The sequence below is a fragment of the Orcinus orca genome, chromosome 4 (genome assembly GCF_937001465.1).
Source record: "Orcinus orca chromosome 4, mOrcOrc1.1, whole genome shotgun sequence".
Classification (NCBI taxonomy): Eukaryota; Metazoa; Chordata; class Mammalia; order Artiodactyla; family Delphinidae; genus Orcinus; species Orcinus orca.
The window spans coordinates 28,976,283-28,995,718 of record NC_064562.1 but is presented as its reverse complement, the minus strand read 5'-3'; the positions used below and the strand labels follow the sequence as shown (position 1 = coordinate 28,995,718).

At 45.3% G+C, this 19,436-nt stretch overlaps 1 protein-coding gene across 5 annotated transcripts in view; it reads right to left on the bottom strand.

Moving 5' to 3' along the window:
- The window catches only part of ARHGAP10 (Rho GTPase activating protein 10), a 325,463-nt gene that overhangs the window by 13,430 nt on the left and 292,597 nt on the right, over positions 1-19,436 (bottom strand). For 4 of the 5 annotated variants that reach the window (XM_033402919.2, XM_004263621.4, XM_049709070.1 and 1 more), the window contains one exon: positions 12,879-13,038. The exons of the other annotated variant lie outside the window; for it this stretch is intronic. In XM_033402919.2, the coding sequence (XP_033258810.1) occupies positions 12,879-13,038 (160 nt within the window). The remainder of the gene's footprint in view (positions 1-12,878; positions 13,039-19,436) is intronic. 5 annotated transcript variants of the gene reach the window in all.

The window sequence follows — 19,436 nt, the reverse complement described above, 5'->3', positions numbered from 1 at the left end:
TGCTAACACTCCACAGGCAGGTGTTATCTGGGTCACGGGGCATCACCCTGTGGCAACTGGGACTCGGATTAATACTCTGAGGACTGCTACGGCTGTGATTAGTACAGTCCTTGGACTCTGACCAGGAGCCCGATGTCTTCTGCCAGCATCCTTGGAATCACGGCAGGCCAATGCGGGACCCTGCACAGCAGAGTCAAATTTCAGATGTCACAGTTCTTGACAGCATCCTTGGGAGCACTGAGAAAATACCCAGGTCATTTTTTGTATTCTGTGGTTCAGAGGAGAACCCTGGCTAAGAAAGTCTTCGGGTTAACGATCAAAACTGGTAGGTGATCTTAGAATTCAAAAGCCCATTGCCTGCAAGAACACATGGAATATTTCAAGTGTGCTCTCCTACCACTTCCCAAATTTAAGCATTTAAAAAAAAAACAAAACTATTTAATTCCTTCTTCCTCCTGCCCCTTTAACTATGGATTTTTGGTGACCAAGACTGGCATGATCAGAAACCACTGATTTTATTGAATAAGGAGCTGCTGAGCAATGATAAAAAAGCACCTAAAGCGCCATGTTTCCTGAAAGCCAAGCTGTGGTTTGCAAAAATGCAGGCAGAAGTCTACTCTTCCTGAAAAGCTCAGAAACCACATTTACCAAAACAGAAATAAATTACAGAGAAATATGAATCTCTTTCTCTGCTCTCTTCCCAATTTCACACACTAGACTGAAAGCATCATGACTCCTGTCTTCGGGGCCAAAGAGCCAACCTCCCTTTGAGGAGAAATGTTTCCTTCTCAAAGAAAAGGAAGAAATGGAAACAAGAGGGTTTCACTAAAAACACCGAGATTTCCTCCTGCTAACTCAGAAACTCATCCTCGAAAACTTTCTGACATTGGAAGGCTACCTGGTATTCCTAAGGCAATGGGAAGTCTCCTGCCTGGGGGCGGGCAGGTGGAGTGGAACACACATTTGTGAAGGTGACGAGCGAATTCTCTCCACTAACAACACTCTTGCCTTGGCAAAACAGGTCTGCACGTCAGGGAAAGACCGTGTAGCTTTCACGATGGGGAGGAATAAACCCTCAATAACATGAAATTATGACCATTTCTGCGTATGCGTACACTTTACAGAGTTCATTTTTCTGAAAATGTAACAAATCAGTGGTATATGCTGCTTGGGATTCAAACTGTGACCCGATCGTCTCCAATACCAGACTCCACGCGCCATGCATATTAAAAAAAACTTTTTGGCAGCAGAAAAGCACAAACATTTCAGAAATGGGGGAGGGGACTTAGGGCCTTAACTGTTAAAATTCGACAACAGCTGCACCAGTCACCAGAGAACGTCTGCCTCTAACAAACATTTCTTGCAAAGCATAGGCAGGTCAGGTTCTGGGCAGTGCTCGCAATACAAGTGCCCGATTCCAGGCTCTGGGAGCACAGAGCATAATTTAGCATTTGAGGGAGGATACACATCAGGAAAAGAAATGACTGCTTCTCTGAAATGATTAAATCCCCCAAATACCAAGATATTTGACGATGGCTTTTATGATGTCGGCATCAAATCAGAAGTTTGCACCGGAAGGAAAGATTTTAAAACCTCATTTGCAAGGTCTCCGAGCAGAAGCCAACACATTAGTGAAATGATCTTTCATTCCAGGCTGGGAAACAACGTACAGCATAAGTCTAGAACAGCTGCCCTGGGCAAAAGTGTTTGAAAGTGTTAATAAAGACAGAAGGAAATATTGTCGATCTGTATATTATGAGAAATCTCTGTTCAATTTAATGCCACCGTTCTTCTTTACGTGCCAGAGAGGGGCAATTCCCCAGCCAGCACGCTGTTGGTCCCAAGCGAGCACAGTGAGGGACACAGCCGTGGGGAGAAGCATGCACCTGTGACAAGGGGCCATAAGCTACAGCACCGGGAGGGGTCGGGAGGACATCACTGATCATGAGGGGGGTTCGAACTGGACCCTGTTCGCTCATCACTCTTGGTCTGAGAACTACCTGTCAGGCCCCACGCCTGCCCTGGGGACACCCAGGGAACTATAACAGCTCTTTTCCATGAGCACCCAGTCAGGTGAGAAGAGAAGGACAAACTGATGATCATGACGCGCCACACAACAGAGAGGTGGCCAGGGTCCCGCAGGAGAACAGAGGAGGGAGCAGCTGCCACGTGGGCAGCCAGGGAGGCTTTCCGCCCAGAGCCCACGGCGCCACTGTCAGTATCATCACGCCCTCCCTACATCCTGGCACAGTCGGCGCTGCGCCAGGCACAACCGGCACGCGCTAATTCACTCATTCCCAGCTATGCTACCGCTCCACGCGACACGTGAGAAGCCGAGAGCAGAAAGGTGACGGTGACTTACTCCAGGTCAATGTCGGGTCAAAGCCCCGTTTTGACAAGACCGCACGGAGCTCACAGCCTCAGGTCCCTCCGAGCGAGCAGCTGGAGTGGGACACAAGGAGCTGAATGGAGACACAGGAGAGTCAGAGGCACTCACTGCGCAGGTCCACTGAGTCAGATGCTCACAGGCAGGGTGACTGAAGGATTTTAATCACACCGATTACAGTTGCATGAGACACCGCCACTCTACACAGACCCTGGGTTCCAAAGATAGCCCTGGCAGTGTGCCCATTTGCAGTTTCCTAATCTCCCTCAGCTTGTTCCTTTTTTTGTTTTTTAAAAAAAGGAGGCAGGGCTTCCCTGGTGGCGCAGTGGTTGAGAGTCCGCCTGCCGATGCAGGGGACACGGGTTCGTGCCCCGGTCCGGGAAGATCCCACATGCCGCGGAGCGACTGGGCCCGTGAGCCATGGCCACTGAGCCTGCACGTCCGGAGCCTGTGCTCCGCTACGGGAGAGGCCACAACAGTGAGAGGCCCACGTACCGCAAAAAAAAAAAAAAAGAAGGCAGGAGGGGAATGGGGAGAGAGGGGAGGACACTTCTCACTCTCAGAGGCTGGGGCAGAGCTGGCATTATCAGCCTGGGCTGAGAGCCAGCCACAACTGAAACTTGGGAGAGTAACCATCTCCCTGGTCTCAGTGTCCTTAGCTAAAATGAAAGTAAGTGTTAACAGGCTGGGTGGCAGTAAGATGTAAATAAGATGACAGGTATAAAGCACCCAGCAGTGACTGGAGAACAGTGAGTACTCAACAGGTGAAGCCCTTCTTATGAGCATTAGGTATATTGCCTCTGCTTTCCAAGCTTACATCTTCACCAATGAATCATTTTCTTTACCAAAAGACAACGAACTCTGTCAAAGGGGAAAAACTATAAATATTAAGTAAATGTCACCATTGGGAGAAAAAAGTTGCTAAGTGCAGTATGATTGCATATGATCCAAGACTGAATTCTGGAACAAAAGGACATGAGTGAAACAATTAGTGAAACAGAAATAAAGTCTGTATGTAACAGTATCGCACCAATGTGAATTTCCTGGTTTTAACCAAAGTACCATGGTTTGGTGTAAGATGTTAGTAGTAGAGCCGGGTGAAGGGTCTATGGGAACTCTCTATACTATCTTTGTAAATTTTCTGTAAATCTAAAACTATTTCAAAATAAATTTTTTTAACAACAGGTTGTAAAAAGAATAACCCCAAATAAATTTTTCAATCACTGAAGCGCTAACAAGCCTTTTGAAATTATGATCACACACTTGAAGGTATCCAAAAGCCATAAGGAAAACTTTTGGTTAGTTCAATGACATGAAAAGATTCCTAAGAGTTACATTTAAAAATCACTTGGACCGCCCATCTAAAACATGGCAATTACCACAACTGTTGAAACTGGTTTTTAAGGAGCGTGGGCTTTCCCAAAAAGATCAGTTTTGTTTATAGATTAGATCGAGGTCAGCAAACTTTTTCTGCAAAAGGCCAGATGATAAATACTTCAGGGTCTGCAGGCTGTAGGTCTTGCAACTACTTAACCCTGCCATCATAGCAGCACGAAAGCAGTCACAGACACAATTATAAATGACTGGGTGGCTGTGTTCCAATAAAACTTTATTTATTAAAAAAAAAACAGGCAGTGGTGGGCCACTGTTTGCTCACCCCTGGATGAGATGGATCAGATGTGAATCCATTTCGTAGTGGAGAGTTGGAAGAGGTGAAGATAATGATGGTAAACTCCCCTGGGCTCGGAAAGCCCACTCGTCTTCCTCCATCTTCACTGGCTTTGCGGCGTTGGGACTCCTGTGTGTGCCAAAAGCCGATCTGCAAGCACCCAGGGCTTTCCTGCAGCAGGAGCTCTCCTGACTAATTGCTCAGGATCACCTCCCATGCAGGAGGCAGACAGCCAATAGATCGAGCCAGCACATAAAAGCAAGAATTCGGTCCCCCTTGAGGAAAAGGAGGGAGGTGGGCAGGGAGAGGAGGAAAGGCACGGAAGGAAATCTCTCGAACACAGATAAGACAGAACCTTTTGAGGCTGGATACAACCACACTGAACACTCAGTCCTCACCCCCCAGGATGCTGGGTCTGCTGGGGGGTTTCCCTCCTTGACAAGAAAGGACACCACTAGACCTAGTCAGCCCATATCTTACGAAGTTCACCCCCAGGCCGATCATTTTCTCGGGGTTTGCTATGAGAGAACTGAGAGTTACACCTCTGACTGATCTTTCACTCAAAGTGCTCCTTGAATTGCATTTCTCTTCCTTCCAGATCATCACTGTGGAATCAGGGACCAGGCCTGAACTTTAGCTTGCTAGCCAAACAGAAAAGGAGCTGCAGCTGCGTTTCAGAGAATTATGGGGCTGTAGAGAGGTCTCAGCATTATGGTCCCGCAGGGCAACCGACGGGAATATTTCCACAAGCTCAATTCGTATGTGGAAGACAGCCAACAGCCAACGTGAGGGTGGAACATATAAAACAGGGGCTCCCAAGCACAGCTCAAAAGGGGTACAGCACTACTCTGCTAAGAAAATCCTCTGGTTACTTACCAAGCTGTTTTACGGGTTACCTGTGGTGATAGGTGAGCTTCCCATACTGCTCAGAACAGTTTAGAGAGCTGGCTGGGTCCCACTGGGAACACTACGCCTTGGTCATGAGCTACCCAAGGGCCCTATTCTCCGAAGCTTCTACAGAGGAGCTTTCTACACAGCGAGGCAAGGACAGGAGCTGCGGGTTCTCCTGGTATAACTACTGTAAATGCTGGAAACAATGCAACTTCAGGTCAACACTAAAGGCTTCTCCAGGACTAAAGAGCCTATTTTCCCTAAGCCATTTAGTGGGGAGATTACATAACTGATGAACCAGGAAGTTGGGTCAAGTTCAACTAAGAATATTAAATTAAGTTCTCGGAGGAAAGGAAAATGCAAGCCTAGGGCTCCCAGGGGAGCCGTGACTGGGTTTTATGACATGTGGTACCTTGAAACCTCACAACAGTCAAGAGGGCTGGGTGCTGTTACTCCGCCTTTGCAGATAATCTTGCTAAGCCTTGGTTTGCTGACGTAATTTATATAAGGCCTCCAAGGTTTGAAGTGGCAGGAGAAGAATGCAAAGCCAGGCTTGTCTGACTCTAAAATCAGTGCTTTACCAGTCTACACCACGGTCTTCCAGCTCACAGAAAGCTCACAAGGCCCCTGCCTGCATTTCAATATTGAGACCCAGCCAACCAGTCCATGCAGAGCAAATGATACATTACAATAGCAAAAACCAGTGAAACAAAACAGAAAAGCAAAACCAAAACAAGACTAAGGAGAAGACTTAAGTTTTGTTTGTTTGTTTGTTTGAATCTTAAGCAGTAGAGCAGCTACTACAAAAATTCAGACCGGCGTCTTTAATTTGGAAAGTCAACTTTCATTACGGGGCTTTAAAGTTAGATGAATGACCAACCATTTGGCTTGAAAATAAAATCTCTGAATTTCAGAACCTGTAGTTAGAGCACAGCAAAGGAAGAGGTGAATCAGGCCACACGCAAGTGCCAAGTACACAATACAAATACCAAAAATACCCCAGCAGGACCCAAGGGACATGTATGGAAGGCTGTGAGGACGCTAGGCGGTCCGTCGGGATGGCATAATTTCTATACTGAGTTGGAGAGAAGATTGAAGAAGATATACAGGACTACAGTTATCCACCACCACCACCCCAATGAGTGTGAATAGACTGAGGGTCGATGGCCAAGCACGTGGGCCCCGAGATTAGCTTCAAGAGCTGTACCGGATATCATGCTACTCATGAAAAGATTACGGATGCTCCTCTGTTGCAAAATATCAAATTTCCACGTCTCCCAGCTCTGCGGCAGGGAGGATGCCCTCCTCCGCAAATCTCAGCCAAAGGTGTTGGATGGTGAATGTGCCGCAATTCAGATGCAAGGGTTTATTCTCCGTAGGTAACTATAAACCACAGCAACGTGTCTTAACACAGGGTCAGCCCTCCCTCTTCAGAACAAGGGCAGCGGCCAGCTGGCAGCCACTGTTAGCTCACTGTGGGTCTCAGAATCGGGGGCAAACTACAATTGAACAACGTTCCCATAGGCCACCAGACTTTCCATACCGACAGTAAAACAAGTCCAAGGGAACCACAGATCACGAGGTCAGACAGATCAGGGTCATAACCCTTCTCTGCCCCTTACTAGTCATGTGGCTCGGGGCAAATTTCTGACCTTCTTTGTGCCTCCATTTCTCTATCTTTAAAAATGAACATAGGGCTTCCCTGGTGGTGCAGTGGTTGAGAGTCTGCCTGCCGATGCAGGGGACATGGGTTCGTGCCCCGGTCCGGGAAGATCCCACATGCCACGGAGCGGCTGGGCCCGTGAGCCATGGCCGCTGAGCCTGCGCTCCGCAACGGGAGAGGCCACAACAGCGAGAGGCCCGTGTACAGCAAAAAAAAAAAAGAAAAAAAAAAAAAAGAACATAGTTCTACCTCACTGGGTCTGATGTGAGGATCAACATGACATAGTTATAAAGCAGCTACAACAAAGTCTGTGGCCCCCGAGAGTTAATGCTCCACAGTCTTTGATTCTGAGAAATGCAAGAGAGGATCTACCGCATCGAGCCTTCTCTGCAGCCTCTCACCACCAGCCACTGCTGACGCAGACGCTTCTGCCCCCTCTAAGTCCCCAGCCCCCAACAGGTCCAGATGGGCTAAGCTCTGGGCAGAAGTCACAAGGCTGCCGGGGCTCACAGCAAGGCGGTCTACTCCTGCTCATTCATGTGCTTCCCTACGAGCTATCTTACACCTCCATCTTTCTGAACCCACCAGGGACTTTGCCGCTCACTTAGGTATGGGAGACTGGCTTCCAATCCACTCCTCACAGCACCCAGCGCCACATGAAGGCACCAGCTCTACTAGAGACGCCGGTCAATGGAACCCACCACTTTCTATAACCAGGGTCCACCTACAGGTAAGCAGAGAAGAAAAGGTGCTCCCCTTATTAGGATATGATGTCCTAACTAGCCAATAAAGATGCTGGAAATGCCTGTGATGGGCAATTCACTTTTGGGGGTTAAATACCACCGTCTCCTGATCTCTTTTTAAATATACATAACTTTTCTCCCCTTTTTACAAAAGCCATATGTGCTCATCTTAGTCAAGTTAGCAAAAAAGCAGATACGCACCCCCCCAAGAGAGAGAAAACTTTTAAAAGTTAAATGCCCTATTTTTCTTTTGAAACAATCAAAATTTAAGACATCAACTTCTAGGGTGAACTGACTGCCCTGGCAGGGTTGGGAGCAGTAAAGTCAAGGAGGAATGGGGTTGAGGAAGCCCTCCCTGAAGGGGTGGAGGAGAGACAGAACAGAAAGAAAGAGAGACGAAGGGAAGAGGCGAAGACAAAGTTTGCCCATGACTGCTACCTTATAATTTCTAAGTGTGCACCCAATTTCACCAAAACCTGCTAAAAATTGTTTAAGGTGATTATTTTTCTGAACTTCAGACAAATCACTCATGGTTTGTTGTCACAGACACAAAGCCAGTTTAAGGGGTACTTTGCTATCTCCCAGCAAAATTCATCAACTCCCTGAAAAGCAATCATGGAACCAAGTCAAGTAATCTCAAATGCCAAGTAGCTGTCTATGGGAAACCTCTATGTGTTTGCCCAGTTTAAAGGAGGCAAGTTATTATTTCATAGACAAGAATAAAAATGGTCACCAGTGAGCACACACAAAGTCTACAGATGACATGCACGAGGCTGTAAATGGGCATGGGAGCTTACCGTCTAATGCCTTTAACCGACTAGCACCAAGCCTGGGGAGGCATGTACCTCTGAGGCACAACAGCGGCTCAGGGCAGCATCGGGGATAGACGTTGTTAGGAACACCTTCACATTCAGGATAAACCAAACCAAGACAAGCCTCTCACTGGGTGGGAGAGAAGGATCTATTGCCCTCCCAGCCTGCCAGAGCACACACTGAGTTACATCTCAGGGTACCAACATTCCCAGCTACGAAGAACTATTCTAAGATGCTGCTGCCATCTTGACTACGGACACGTGCTAGCAGGAGGTACTCCTTTTCATTTGAAATCTGTACAGGAAGCAGATAACAACTCCTGGTATCTACTTACAAGAGATTTTCTTTTGTGACAGAAAACCTAAAAGAATTACTTATCAAGGACCTGCTCCACCATTTAAAAATGAAGAGAAAACTACTTTACTGGGAAAAAAAAATGACTTTGGAACATTTGAAATACCTTGATCTATGATGTAATGTCCTCCAAGGAGACTGAGCTAGCAATTCTTTACTGGCAATGAAGTCACCCATCACCTTGAGTGTACAGGTAAGGAATAGCTACAGATTGATTGACTGCAATGAATAATACCCACAAGTCATAAACATCAGCAGAAACCCAAGAAATCCAATTCTGCTGGATTGTTTTCTACCTGTCAGAGACTACAGCTGTATTTACACACTGCCTATATCAGAATATCAGCTGCTGTAGGTTTTCCTGCATAAGTTTGCTTTCTGGTAGCTGGGGTCATGGCATTTCTGTGCAATAGAGCTACTGGGGTCCTATGTGATCTATATACATTTGGGCTTCATTTTTCAGGACCTAAGATAAGGCAGGTGTAAGTTTTGGAACAGAGAGTCACCAGTCTGGATTAAAACCAAGCAGTCCAGGCAGTGCCTCCTTTTTAAGGCTCTGAGAAGAGTTTTAATGACTACACAGCAACTTCGGTTTTATTAAAAGGGCTCTGAATCAGATTTACTCAGATCCTACTATAATCAATACTGTACAGCTGGTATGCAGAGATGATGGATTTAAAAAAAAAGAAACAAAAAGAAAAGCACATACAATGAAAACTAAATTTATAAGTGCTAAGGAAATAAAGAAAAACGTTATAAAGAGAAAATGGTGAGATTAATTCTGTGAAATTCCCAAAGAGTTTTAAATTGCCTAAGAGACATTCAATGACACACAGAAAGAAATGAGACTTCCAAAAGAAAAGTATTTTTATAAATGCATAATAATTTAAATTGGAAATAAAATATTTATTAATAACTATGTCAATATCACTAAAAAGTTCAAAGAGTATGAGACCCAATTTTATTGTCAAGAATTTTATGATCGAGGGCTTCCCTGGTGCTACAGTGGTTAAGAATCCACCTGCCAATGCAGGGGACACAGGTTCAAGCCCTGGTCTAGGAAGATCTCACATGCCATGGAGCAACTAAGCCCATGCGTCACAACCACTGAGCCTGCGCTCTAGAGCCCGTGAACCACAACTACTGAAGCCCGCGTGCCACAACTACTGAGGCCGCAGGCCAGAACTACTGAAGCCCATGCGCCTAGAGCCTGTGCTCCGCAATAAGAGAAGCCACCGCAATGAGAAGCCCGCATACCACGACAAAGAGTAGCCCCCGCTCGCTGCAACTAGAGAAAGCCCGTGTGTAGCAACAAAGACCCAATGCAGCCATAAATTAATTAATTAATTAAATCTATTAAAAAATAATTTTATGATCGATCTTGGAGTGAGGGAAAGATTGGATAGTGTTATGCATCTAATGTTTGTGACCCCCCCAAATTTGCATGTTGAAACCCTACCCCCTCCCATGGGATGGTGTTAGGAGGTGGGGCCTTTGGGAGAAAATTAGGATGCAATGAGAGTGGAATCCTCGTGAATGGGATTAGCGTCCTCCTAAGATCCACGAGAGAGCCTGCTTCCGCTCTCTGCTCTCCATCATGTGAGGATACGTGAGAAGTGAGTCGTCTGTACACTGGAAGCAGCCTCCCACTTCAACCCAGCCAGGCTGACGCCCTGACCTTGGACGTCCAGCCTCCAAAACTGTGGGAAATAAATTCCTGCTCTTCATAAGCCACTCAATCAAAGTATTTTGGTTATAGCAGCCCAAACTGAACAAGACTGATAGATAAGCAGGCAGGCAGATGGAGACACTGATGTAGGTACATAGATAGACACACACATATACTACTATCAAATAACAATAAAAGGTAAGTACTGACTAGTACTAGAAGGGGATCGTTTTCTAACATCACGTATTGGGTATAGACAGAGGAAGGGATTATTCCGAACCCTCCAGTAGACTAGAGCCCTAGAGAAGGCTACCTGAAAGTGAAAACTAAATTAGATCCTCAAGACAGGTCAAGATTGTCTTGAGCAGAAAGGAAGGGAGACATTTCAGGCAGAGGGAATCAAAGTTTGCAGGGGCACCCAAGGGCTGCTTGAAGACAGCAAACACAATCCTAGGAAGAGAGAAGAGGGGAGGGGAGGGGAGATGAAGGGAGGGAGGGGAGGGGAGGGGGGAGAGGAGGGGAGGGGGGAGAGGAGGGGAGAGGGGAGAGGAGAAAAAAGAAAAGAAAAAAGAAGGAAGCACTGTCACTTCTCCTAACTACACTCCTCAGAGAAGCTGTTTACATCAGCACATGCCTAGAACCATGCGGGGAGGGGCGGACAGGAGTCTATGTCAGGGTTTGCCAAACATCATCGGGGAAAACGTTAGAAATCCGCATTTGCAGGCTCTCCCCAATCCTAAGCGTCACTATGGTGTGGGCCCAGCGCCATGGGCTGCACAAGCCCTGCAGGGGGTCCTCACGGTCCTCAAGTATGAGAGGCGCTCCCCGACTTCATGAGAAATCTGCACTGAGATATGCTTACCAGTAAGTCCTTTAAAAGATACACAGGAATTCTATTATATATATGTAAGAGAGAGATGCGTTTTATCCAGCGCCCAGAAGACAAAAAATCAAGCTCTTCAAGTAGCAGGAAGTCTCCACTATAACAAAAATCTCCTTTCCAGACTTGTTTCAGCTACTTATTTTGGCCCCTCCCTTTCGGGCCTCTCCAAGGTTGGAGTGCTTTCCATGACATTTTAAAATTTGCATGAATAGGAAGCTGGGGGGATTCACTCCTCATCTGATTGATGACCAAAAATATCAAGCTCTTCATGTTTCAGCCATGGATGTGCTGTGAACTGAGCGCTGCCTGCATCGTGGCTTGGAATGTCACTTCTCCACAGAACCACTGTGGAGTAAGAGGCACTGACTAAAATGCTCTCCACTGACTGTGACAGACACTTACTGACAGGAATAATTAGAGACCTGGCTTGTGCTTTAAAACACACACGCGCGCACACACACATACCCCAAATTCCACTGCTGGAGTGCCCAGCATTGCAGAGGCTGGGTTCCTATGTTACCACGGTCACTGTGGCTTGTAGCAAGCACAAAAGTGAAAGAGTATTTTTATTTTGAAAAAAGAATAGCAAAAATGACAGGCCTGTTTGAGTACTCTGCGGTTTAAATCCACAATACACAGTCTTCAGCATTTAAAGATACATATAGGACAATTTTGAAGGGGAAAAAAAATCTCATCTGGAGAATGCGTACCCATATTTTGAGTTCCACTTGGACTTTCGGTTAGTTTTTCAAAGTCTTCAGGTCACCCCCAAATTTTAGCATGCCCAACTTCTCCCAGCCTCTTGTAATACTTACTAAGTTCATAATGAGTTCATGTGAATCCAGCAGTAACTATAAAAAGCCAAGTGATGTGAGAAACACTCTCCAATTCCATTTAAAGTCCCAAGAATGCCCAGCTAGGGTAGAATGACATCATTATCTATGACTTATTTTAAGCAACTTTGAGTTTTTGAAAACATTTTTTTTTTAACTTTAAAGACAGGACACCCAAATACTCTCAGGCTGAATTATAGATGTATTTTTGGATGTCATTTGATTGACTAATCAAGTAATGTCATGTAATTATTAGCAGAGTTCTTTTTTTTTTTTTTTCCTTCTCTGAGCATCTGTTTGAAATCTGATGCTCCACACCACCACCAACCTGCACTTACGCCACAGCCTCGGGAAGCAGAGAAAGACAAACCCTCATGTGGTCAAACCAGGTCCATGGTATTTTGTTTGTATTGGTATTATTTGTCTTAATACACCTGAGCTGATCTGCTCATGGCTGGCACTCAACCAAACTGAGAAACTAAGATCGGGTATTTCATCCATCCATTGTCAATTATGCAGGGTGCTACGGAGTAAACAGAGCAGGACACTAGCATAAAGCTTGCAAAAATTCATATAACTAAGATATCATCCAATAGAAAGCCTGGAAAGTCTACTGATCACAACGCACGCATTTGCATCTTTCTAAAAGTTTGCAATAACTAGCGAGAAAACATCCCGAGCAGGACAACAGCAACCTTCCTACGTGCAATCCCAAACCGCCATGAATTGAACTTAAAACAGATTTGAAATAGCACCTGCCCACCCCTTCCATACTGGGAACACAGACACCCTATTAAAGAAAGGCCTTGTTTTATGGACCCTCTCCTTTTGGCAGCCCCACTAATTAGAGAACAAAGGTCCTGAGATCTAACGGCTTCAGTATCGACCTGCCACATAAACTTCAAAATGAAGGGCCACTTTCATTTCAGGGCCCTCCCTGCCTCCGCACCAAACAGAAAAGCACAGCTACTTACGCAGTGGATGCCCAGTCCCCAAAGGTACCCCCATCTGCAAGAAGGTGGTTTCTGTCTGGTCCAGGGGGCCCATGGGCAGCGGCAGCCGTGGGAGATGGGGAGGAAAATGAGTCCAGGCTGCTGGGAGGAGTGTCCTCCTTAGGAAGATTGGGACGGTCACCTGCGGAGGAGAAAAAGCCATCAACTTTCAAATACTCAGAGGAGGAAAAAAAAAACCTCCACTAAGAACTACATGGTATCGCTTGATTAGTCAATCAAATTAAATCCAAAAATACATTTACAATGCAGCCTGAGAGGATTTTGGTGCCCTGTCTTTAGGGATTTTGGTGTTTTTTATTTTAACCAAAGATGCTTAAAATACATTATAGGTAATACAAAGTGAGGAGTGTTTTCCCCACAAGAAAAAACAATAATCAAAATCAGATCAAACGGAAGATGAAAGCCTTAATGGCGGCCACAGTGACCTCCTGGTCTCTAAGGAGCACAGTCATAAATCAGTGATAACCTCGAAAACAATCCAGAGCATTACCCCAGTCCGGCAGGGTCCAGCCTCTCACTTTCTAGTCACATGATGGCCCTTTAAGCCACTGCCAATCACCACCCAGTCATAACAAATTCAACAACTTGAAAGGGACCTTATCTTCTGAGCTGGTGTCCTGGATTACAATTTAATAGCCCAATTTATTAAATCCCGGACACAGAGAAACTTCCATTTCCCGGTGAACATTAGGGAGGATGTTCTACAAGAACCAGACCCCTGCAGTGACTGCAGGGGATGACTTTAAACCCAAACGAAAATGCATTTCTTAAATGGGTTGCATGATTTATTCGTTCATGGAGGACCATTTTGTGAAATGCGTTTGTACCATCTGTACACATTATGGGCGTGGGTGGGAAATGCAGAAGGTAGAAAAGCTCAGAAGAGCAGCCGTGTCCCTCGACTGGTCTCCTCGCTTTCATGGTACTCCCAGCTGCCATCAACACATCTGAACAGCCCGCACTGAAGCTTGGACCCTTCAGTCAAAGTCACAGTCCCCATTAAATTGTAACTGCTCCGGGGCAGCGACTTTCTATTAAGACAGCACTGGCTTGGCCTTGATTTTATAAACGCCGGGTCACAAGAGTGGCTCAACAAACTGCCGTGGCAGATGACACACAATGTGGAGGGTCACACCCCAGCCACAAACAGCTTCCAGCTGATTAAACCTTCGTATTTCCTCAGTCCCAAGTCCCAGAAATGGAGGGTGTATGAACACCAGGAACAGCGAGGAACGTGCTCTCGGAAAACCATCTTAGATGGATTTCAGTTCTGCTGATAATGGAGCACAAGAGCAACCCCGGGCTCTGATGAAGCTCGCTCCCAAGATACTAATCTTGAAAATTGACTGTATAAAATAATTCTTACTTAACTCTGACCTAGCTTACAACTAAGGCTAGAAGAATCTTAGAAGTGGCGATCTGGAGAAGCAGAATTCAGGCCAGGAGGAATTAGAGGGGGTGGTGATGGCTGGAAGAAGGGACCCCTTATAGAAGCAGCTAGGGGGATGCATGATCCTGTGCAGAAGATTGCGCTGAGGGAGTTTTCTGAACTTTTTCTTTCCTAAGTGCATGGTCAGGGAGAGGGATACAATGGGGTGAGCGGTGAATGTGATCTCTGTGAGCAGGTCTTCTCCCTGGGCAAAGTCACTCTACAAAGCCTTGCTCTCTCTCCATTCACAAACACACAGCCCAGAAGACCATATGCTTCCTCTTTCAGTGAAGTTCCTTTTTCTACTGCCCTTCACCGCAAACGTATTTAGCTAACTGGAATCATTCAGCCCCAAAAAGAAGGGCTCATTTTCAGGCAAATGAACCCAAACCCACTGATAGATCTCTATGATTTCCTTTGGATTTATTTTCGTCCTGGGATACAGTCCACTTTGAAACAAAGGCTGCCTCTCCCCCTGTGCCTGGATAGCTCAATCCATCCAGTTCTTTCCTGCAAATGAGACCTGGAGCTCCAGCTTTCCAGGACCCTTCTGTGCGTCGTTCAGTCGTCCTGGGCAACAACCCCCTTCAAAACTAAGAAGGTCTCCTATGTAACCCCAGCGCGGAGTCTAAAGTAAACTCCTGAACGTTTACCTGCACGAGAGCTGCCAATTCAGGGCTTGGCCAGAAGTTGCAAAATATGACCAGCTCTGCAGCAGGACAAGACAACCTCCAGAGTGGGTCACACGCTAGCAGCTTCCTGGCTGCAGGAGACTGGATGTTGGCCCTCTGCTCTCTGGGCTGCAGGCCCTGTCTCTGGGGCAGGACCTGACACAGCAAAGCAGCAAGTGAGAGTCTGGGCCCAGCTATTCCCTGACTCACTCCTACAAGGAGAAACGTGTCAATGAGAAGCTGCTTTGGGGAAGTGGAGCCCAAGGGTCTAAGGTTCCTTTCCAAAGATACCTGAAAGGTTCTCACAACCATATACACTAGCTCATCACCACCCCCTCCAATCCTGTCCCTAAGCAGACTGACACAGCACAAATTGTCACTCAACATATTAAATCACGTGCTAGTAAGAGAATTTCTCCCTTACTTCCTGCCAAACAGTGGCAATCTGAACCCTCAAGTGAAAAGAATATTGATACAAGGGCATAGGTTTACACAAAGTGATCAAACGGAGAGATCTCTCAGCCTGCTTTCCATGTGCACAAAACTCCTCTCTCTCACTGTTCAAGAATGAGCTTATCTACCTGAGAATCACTGCATTTGAGGAAACACTAATATCAGGCATGTAAAGGTTAAATAGTCTAAAATTTTAGTTCACCAAAATTAAATGACTTCTTTTTAACTAGTAGGAAAATAATAAAACTTTAGAAAATTCTATGTTTGACAATATCAGGAATAAAGATTTTAAATCCTATGAAACTAATTTGTACTTGAGAACTACAGTCCGACACCCTCGTTATTTTTCACCTTTTATTTCTCCAGAGTGTCACACAAACTCTTTCCCTAGGTGCTACCCTTCAACAGGCATCTCCAGACTCATCACCTGCGACTAACAGGGTTGATCCGAGTACGTGAACAAAAATGGTGCTGAAGGGCTTTTGTTATGAACAGACTCCAAGATGAGAAATAGAATACAACTACCACATCTAGAAGAGACAATGACTTCCTCACAACACCCAGCTTAATTCCCACCTCCTCCATAATCTCTTGCCAACCACCTTTTCTGCTTGTTCTCCTTTCTCACGACGGCAGGCAAGCAGAAGTTTACGTTGCACTGTCAATGCTTTCATGACCTGATTTTAGCTCCCCACATCCGTTATGCATCTTTTGAGGGTGGAGACCATGTCTCACCTTGGTAATCCGTAGAGAACACAATGCAGTGCCAGGCAAATCAGGAGGCTTCAGGAAATACTGGCTGTGGACTCACTGCCACAGAAAAGATCATGAAATTGAAAAGCCAGTGTCTCTAGGAATTAAGAAGGAAAAAAATCTCCAAGTATTGTTAGAAAATCTGCACGCAGCTTCTGATAATCGTCCTCTCCCCTTTCAAGCCACAAACATCTCTCACCCTCTTTCTTCAATTTACTGAGGTTCTACTTATATACTAAGGCACACTGCAGATGCCAAGGTACAAAGGTGAAGAATCAGCCTCTAACCCAAAGGTGCAGAAGACAGTCAGGCAAAGCCAACACAGCAGAAGGTGGTAGGGTGTCGAGTTTTATATCTCGCTAAGGCGTCTGGATTTGTGCTACAGGCATTAGGAAGTTATTGCAGGGATTAAACAAGGAAGTGATACAGATTCAAGAGATATTCAGGTATTACAGTCATCGGACCTCTGTGAATGAAGGTGAAGGTTGAAAGAGGAACCTACCATGACCCTCAAGTTCTTGCTTTAGGTAACCGGGTGAATGTAGAATTATCCATTGAAATAGGGCACGAAAAACAAGGAGCAAGTTGCGTGTGGGAGATAATAAGACCAGCTGTAGACATGTTGGATTCGAGGGGGTAAGAGATCGAGGGGAAGATGTCCAAAGGAGAGCTGGTTATACAGCCCCAGAGCCCTGGAGAAAGCTCTGGGATGATTTTATTGAGAGGCATGTGGGTTGAGTTGAAGTCATAGCACTGGATGGAGAGGGCAAAGGAGAAGATATAGAAATGGAAGAGAACCCTGGAGGAACTTCAGTGTAAGGAGCAGCCTTCTCCTTACTGATGGTGGTGGTGGTGGTGGTTATTGCTGTTACTATGGTAAACAGAGAGAAGTGTTATCTTACAAGTATTTCGGTTTCCGGCCCAGACATAGATTCGCATAAAAAATGGACCAAAAAAGTATTCACGAGGACATGCCTTTCATGTCAGCTACTGGATTTCACTATTTAGTCTGATTTCTTTATGACCCTGAGTACATGCACATGTGTTTTGTTTTCAGGAAAAGACTAAAGCGATCTTCAATGACTGGCAGAAAACTGAGCAGGAAGAGGGAAAAAGAACTTGATAATTCTACCACAGTTAACAATACACAGGATGTTTCTCTATCTATCTATCTATCTATCTATCTATCTATCTATTTATTTATGGCTGCACTGGGTCTTTGTTGCTGTGCACAGGCTTCTCTCTAGTTGTGGCGAGCAGGGGCTATTCTTCATTGCGGTGCACGGGCTTCTCACTGTGGTGGCTTCTCTTGTTGTGGAGCACGGGCTCTAGGTGCGCAGGCTTCAGTAGTTGTGGCACACGGGCTCAGTAGTTGTGGCATGTGGGCTCTAGAGCGCAGGCTCAGTAGTTGTGGCACATGGGCTTAGTTGCTCTGTGGCATGTGGGATCTTCCCGGATGAGGTCTTGAACCCGTGTCTCCTGCATGGGCAGGGAGACTTAACCACTGCACCACCAGGGGAGCCCTATCTCCTATATTTTAATATGCTGATCAACTTTTACTCTAGATAGTTGAACTTTCTTGTTCTGATGATAAGTGCTTCTCTCCACTCACCTTCTGCTCATTTCACTTAAACAGAACTGCTGTTGGAGGGAATAAGGCTTAGAGTTTTCCCTCCCATTTCATTCATTTCTTCTTTGTCCATCTCTCAAATAAACTTCCTAACTGTTAAGACGTCAGAGATGGTTCCCCTTGAATCCATTACCTGCTGTTTTCTACTCAGTCTAGAATGTTTGAGTATGAGCTGAAACCACAGGAGGTTTCTGTTATTTGTCAGAGATGAGCTGTCTCCACTCATAAGGCTGGTCCATGCTCCCCTCTCTCAAACATCCTGGCTTATGAATTAGAAGAAAGAAAGAAAAAGAAAGGGGACAGAAGAAAGAAAAATGGAAAAAAAAGAAAAGAAAGAGAGAAGAGAAGAGAAGAGAAGAGAAGAGAAGAGAAGAGAAGAGAAGAGAAGAGAAGAGAAGAGAAAAGAGAAGAGAAGAGAAGAGAAGAAGATCTAATGAATTAGTTAAACTTCTGACAAACTCCGCAGTTACGTATTTGGTTAAATGGAAGACAACAGCAGACTCTCTCTGTGGTTCCGCTGGCACAGAAATATGCTTCCCGTCAGAATAATCTTAGATGCTTCTAAATATCAAACAGCTAGTCACTAGGATCAAAGAAAGATTTATTGTTATAAGTGCAGAACAAAGTAACTGCACTTGTAACAACACAGTAACACTTTTACAGTAAAGGCCAATCAGGAAATTTCCAGTCAAGACGGCAATGAAATTTTAAATGGAAACCCACCTCTCCTCTCACATGTGCCCAACAACAACAGCAATGAAATGACTTTTAAAATAAATTTGCACTTGAAAACTTGTTTCCCATCTCTGTGAAACAGAAACAGAAAGGAAATAGTTTCAGAAGTCAGCGGGAGTACAAGCCAAAAGTCTACCAGCTCCAGGACTCATCCAAACCAGCAGAAACAACAGACATTTAAATCCTGTGGTATCCTTAGGTCAATATACCTACAATACACCAGGCATGGTTCAGGGGTAGAACCAGGCTCCCCGTGTGGAACTAGGGGTTGGGAGACACTCACCACACTAAATGGAGGCCAAAAATCTGTGACCAAGTTCCTCACTTGCCTGGAAAGTAGATTTGATAAGCCCACCCACTCCCCTCCCCGGGATGAGAGTTACGTACAGGAATAATAGCTGGTTCTGAACCAAAGCAACTGGTTCAACCTGGTGAACACAGTGGTCAAGAGCCGGAGAGGGAATAGAAGAAAGAAGGAAGAGAAGGAGGCTCTAAGGCGTCCCAACGACAGGTACACACACAAAATCCTCCTTCCTGATGGACTTATACCTACAGTTTCTAAGAACATAAAGAACACTAGGATAGTAAACTCAACAACAACAGAAATTCAGCAATTTAGAGATCTGTAACACAAAAGAGAAGTGAAATTGCCAACAGTCAGATCCCAGAAAAAGAAGTATACTGAGAGGAAGAAATATTTAAAGAAATAATGACCAATTCCTCAAAATTAAAGAATTTCAAAGACCTCAATCTAAGGACTCAGAGTACCAAACAGACAAATAAAGAAAATACTGCACATAAGACACCTTATTGCAAAATTTGAGAATATCAAATACAAAGAAAAACAT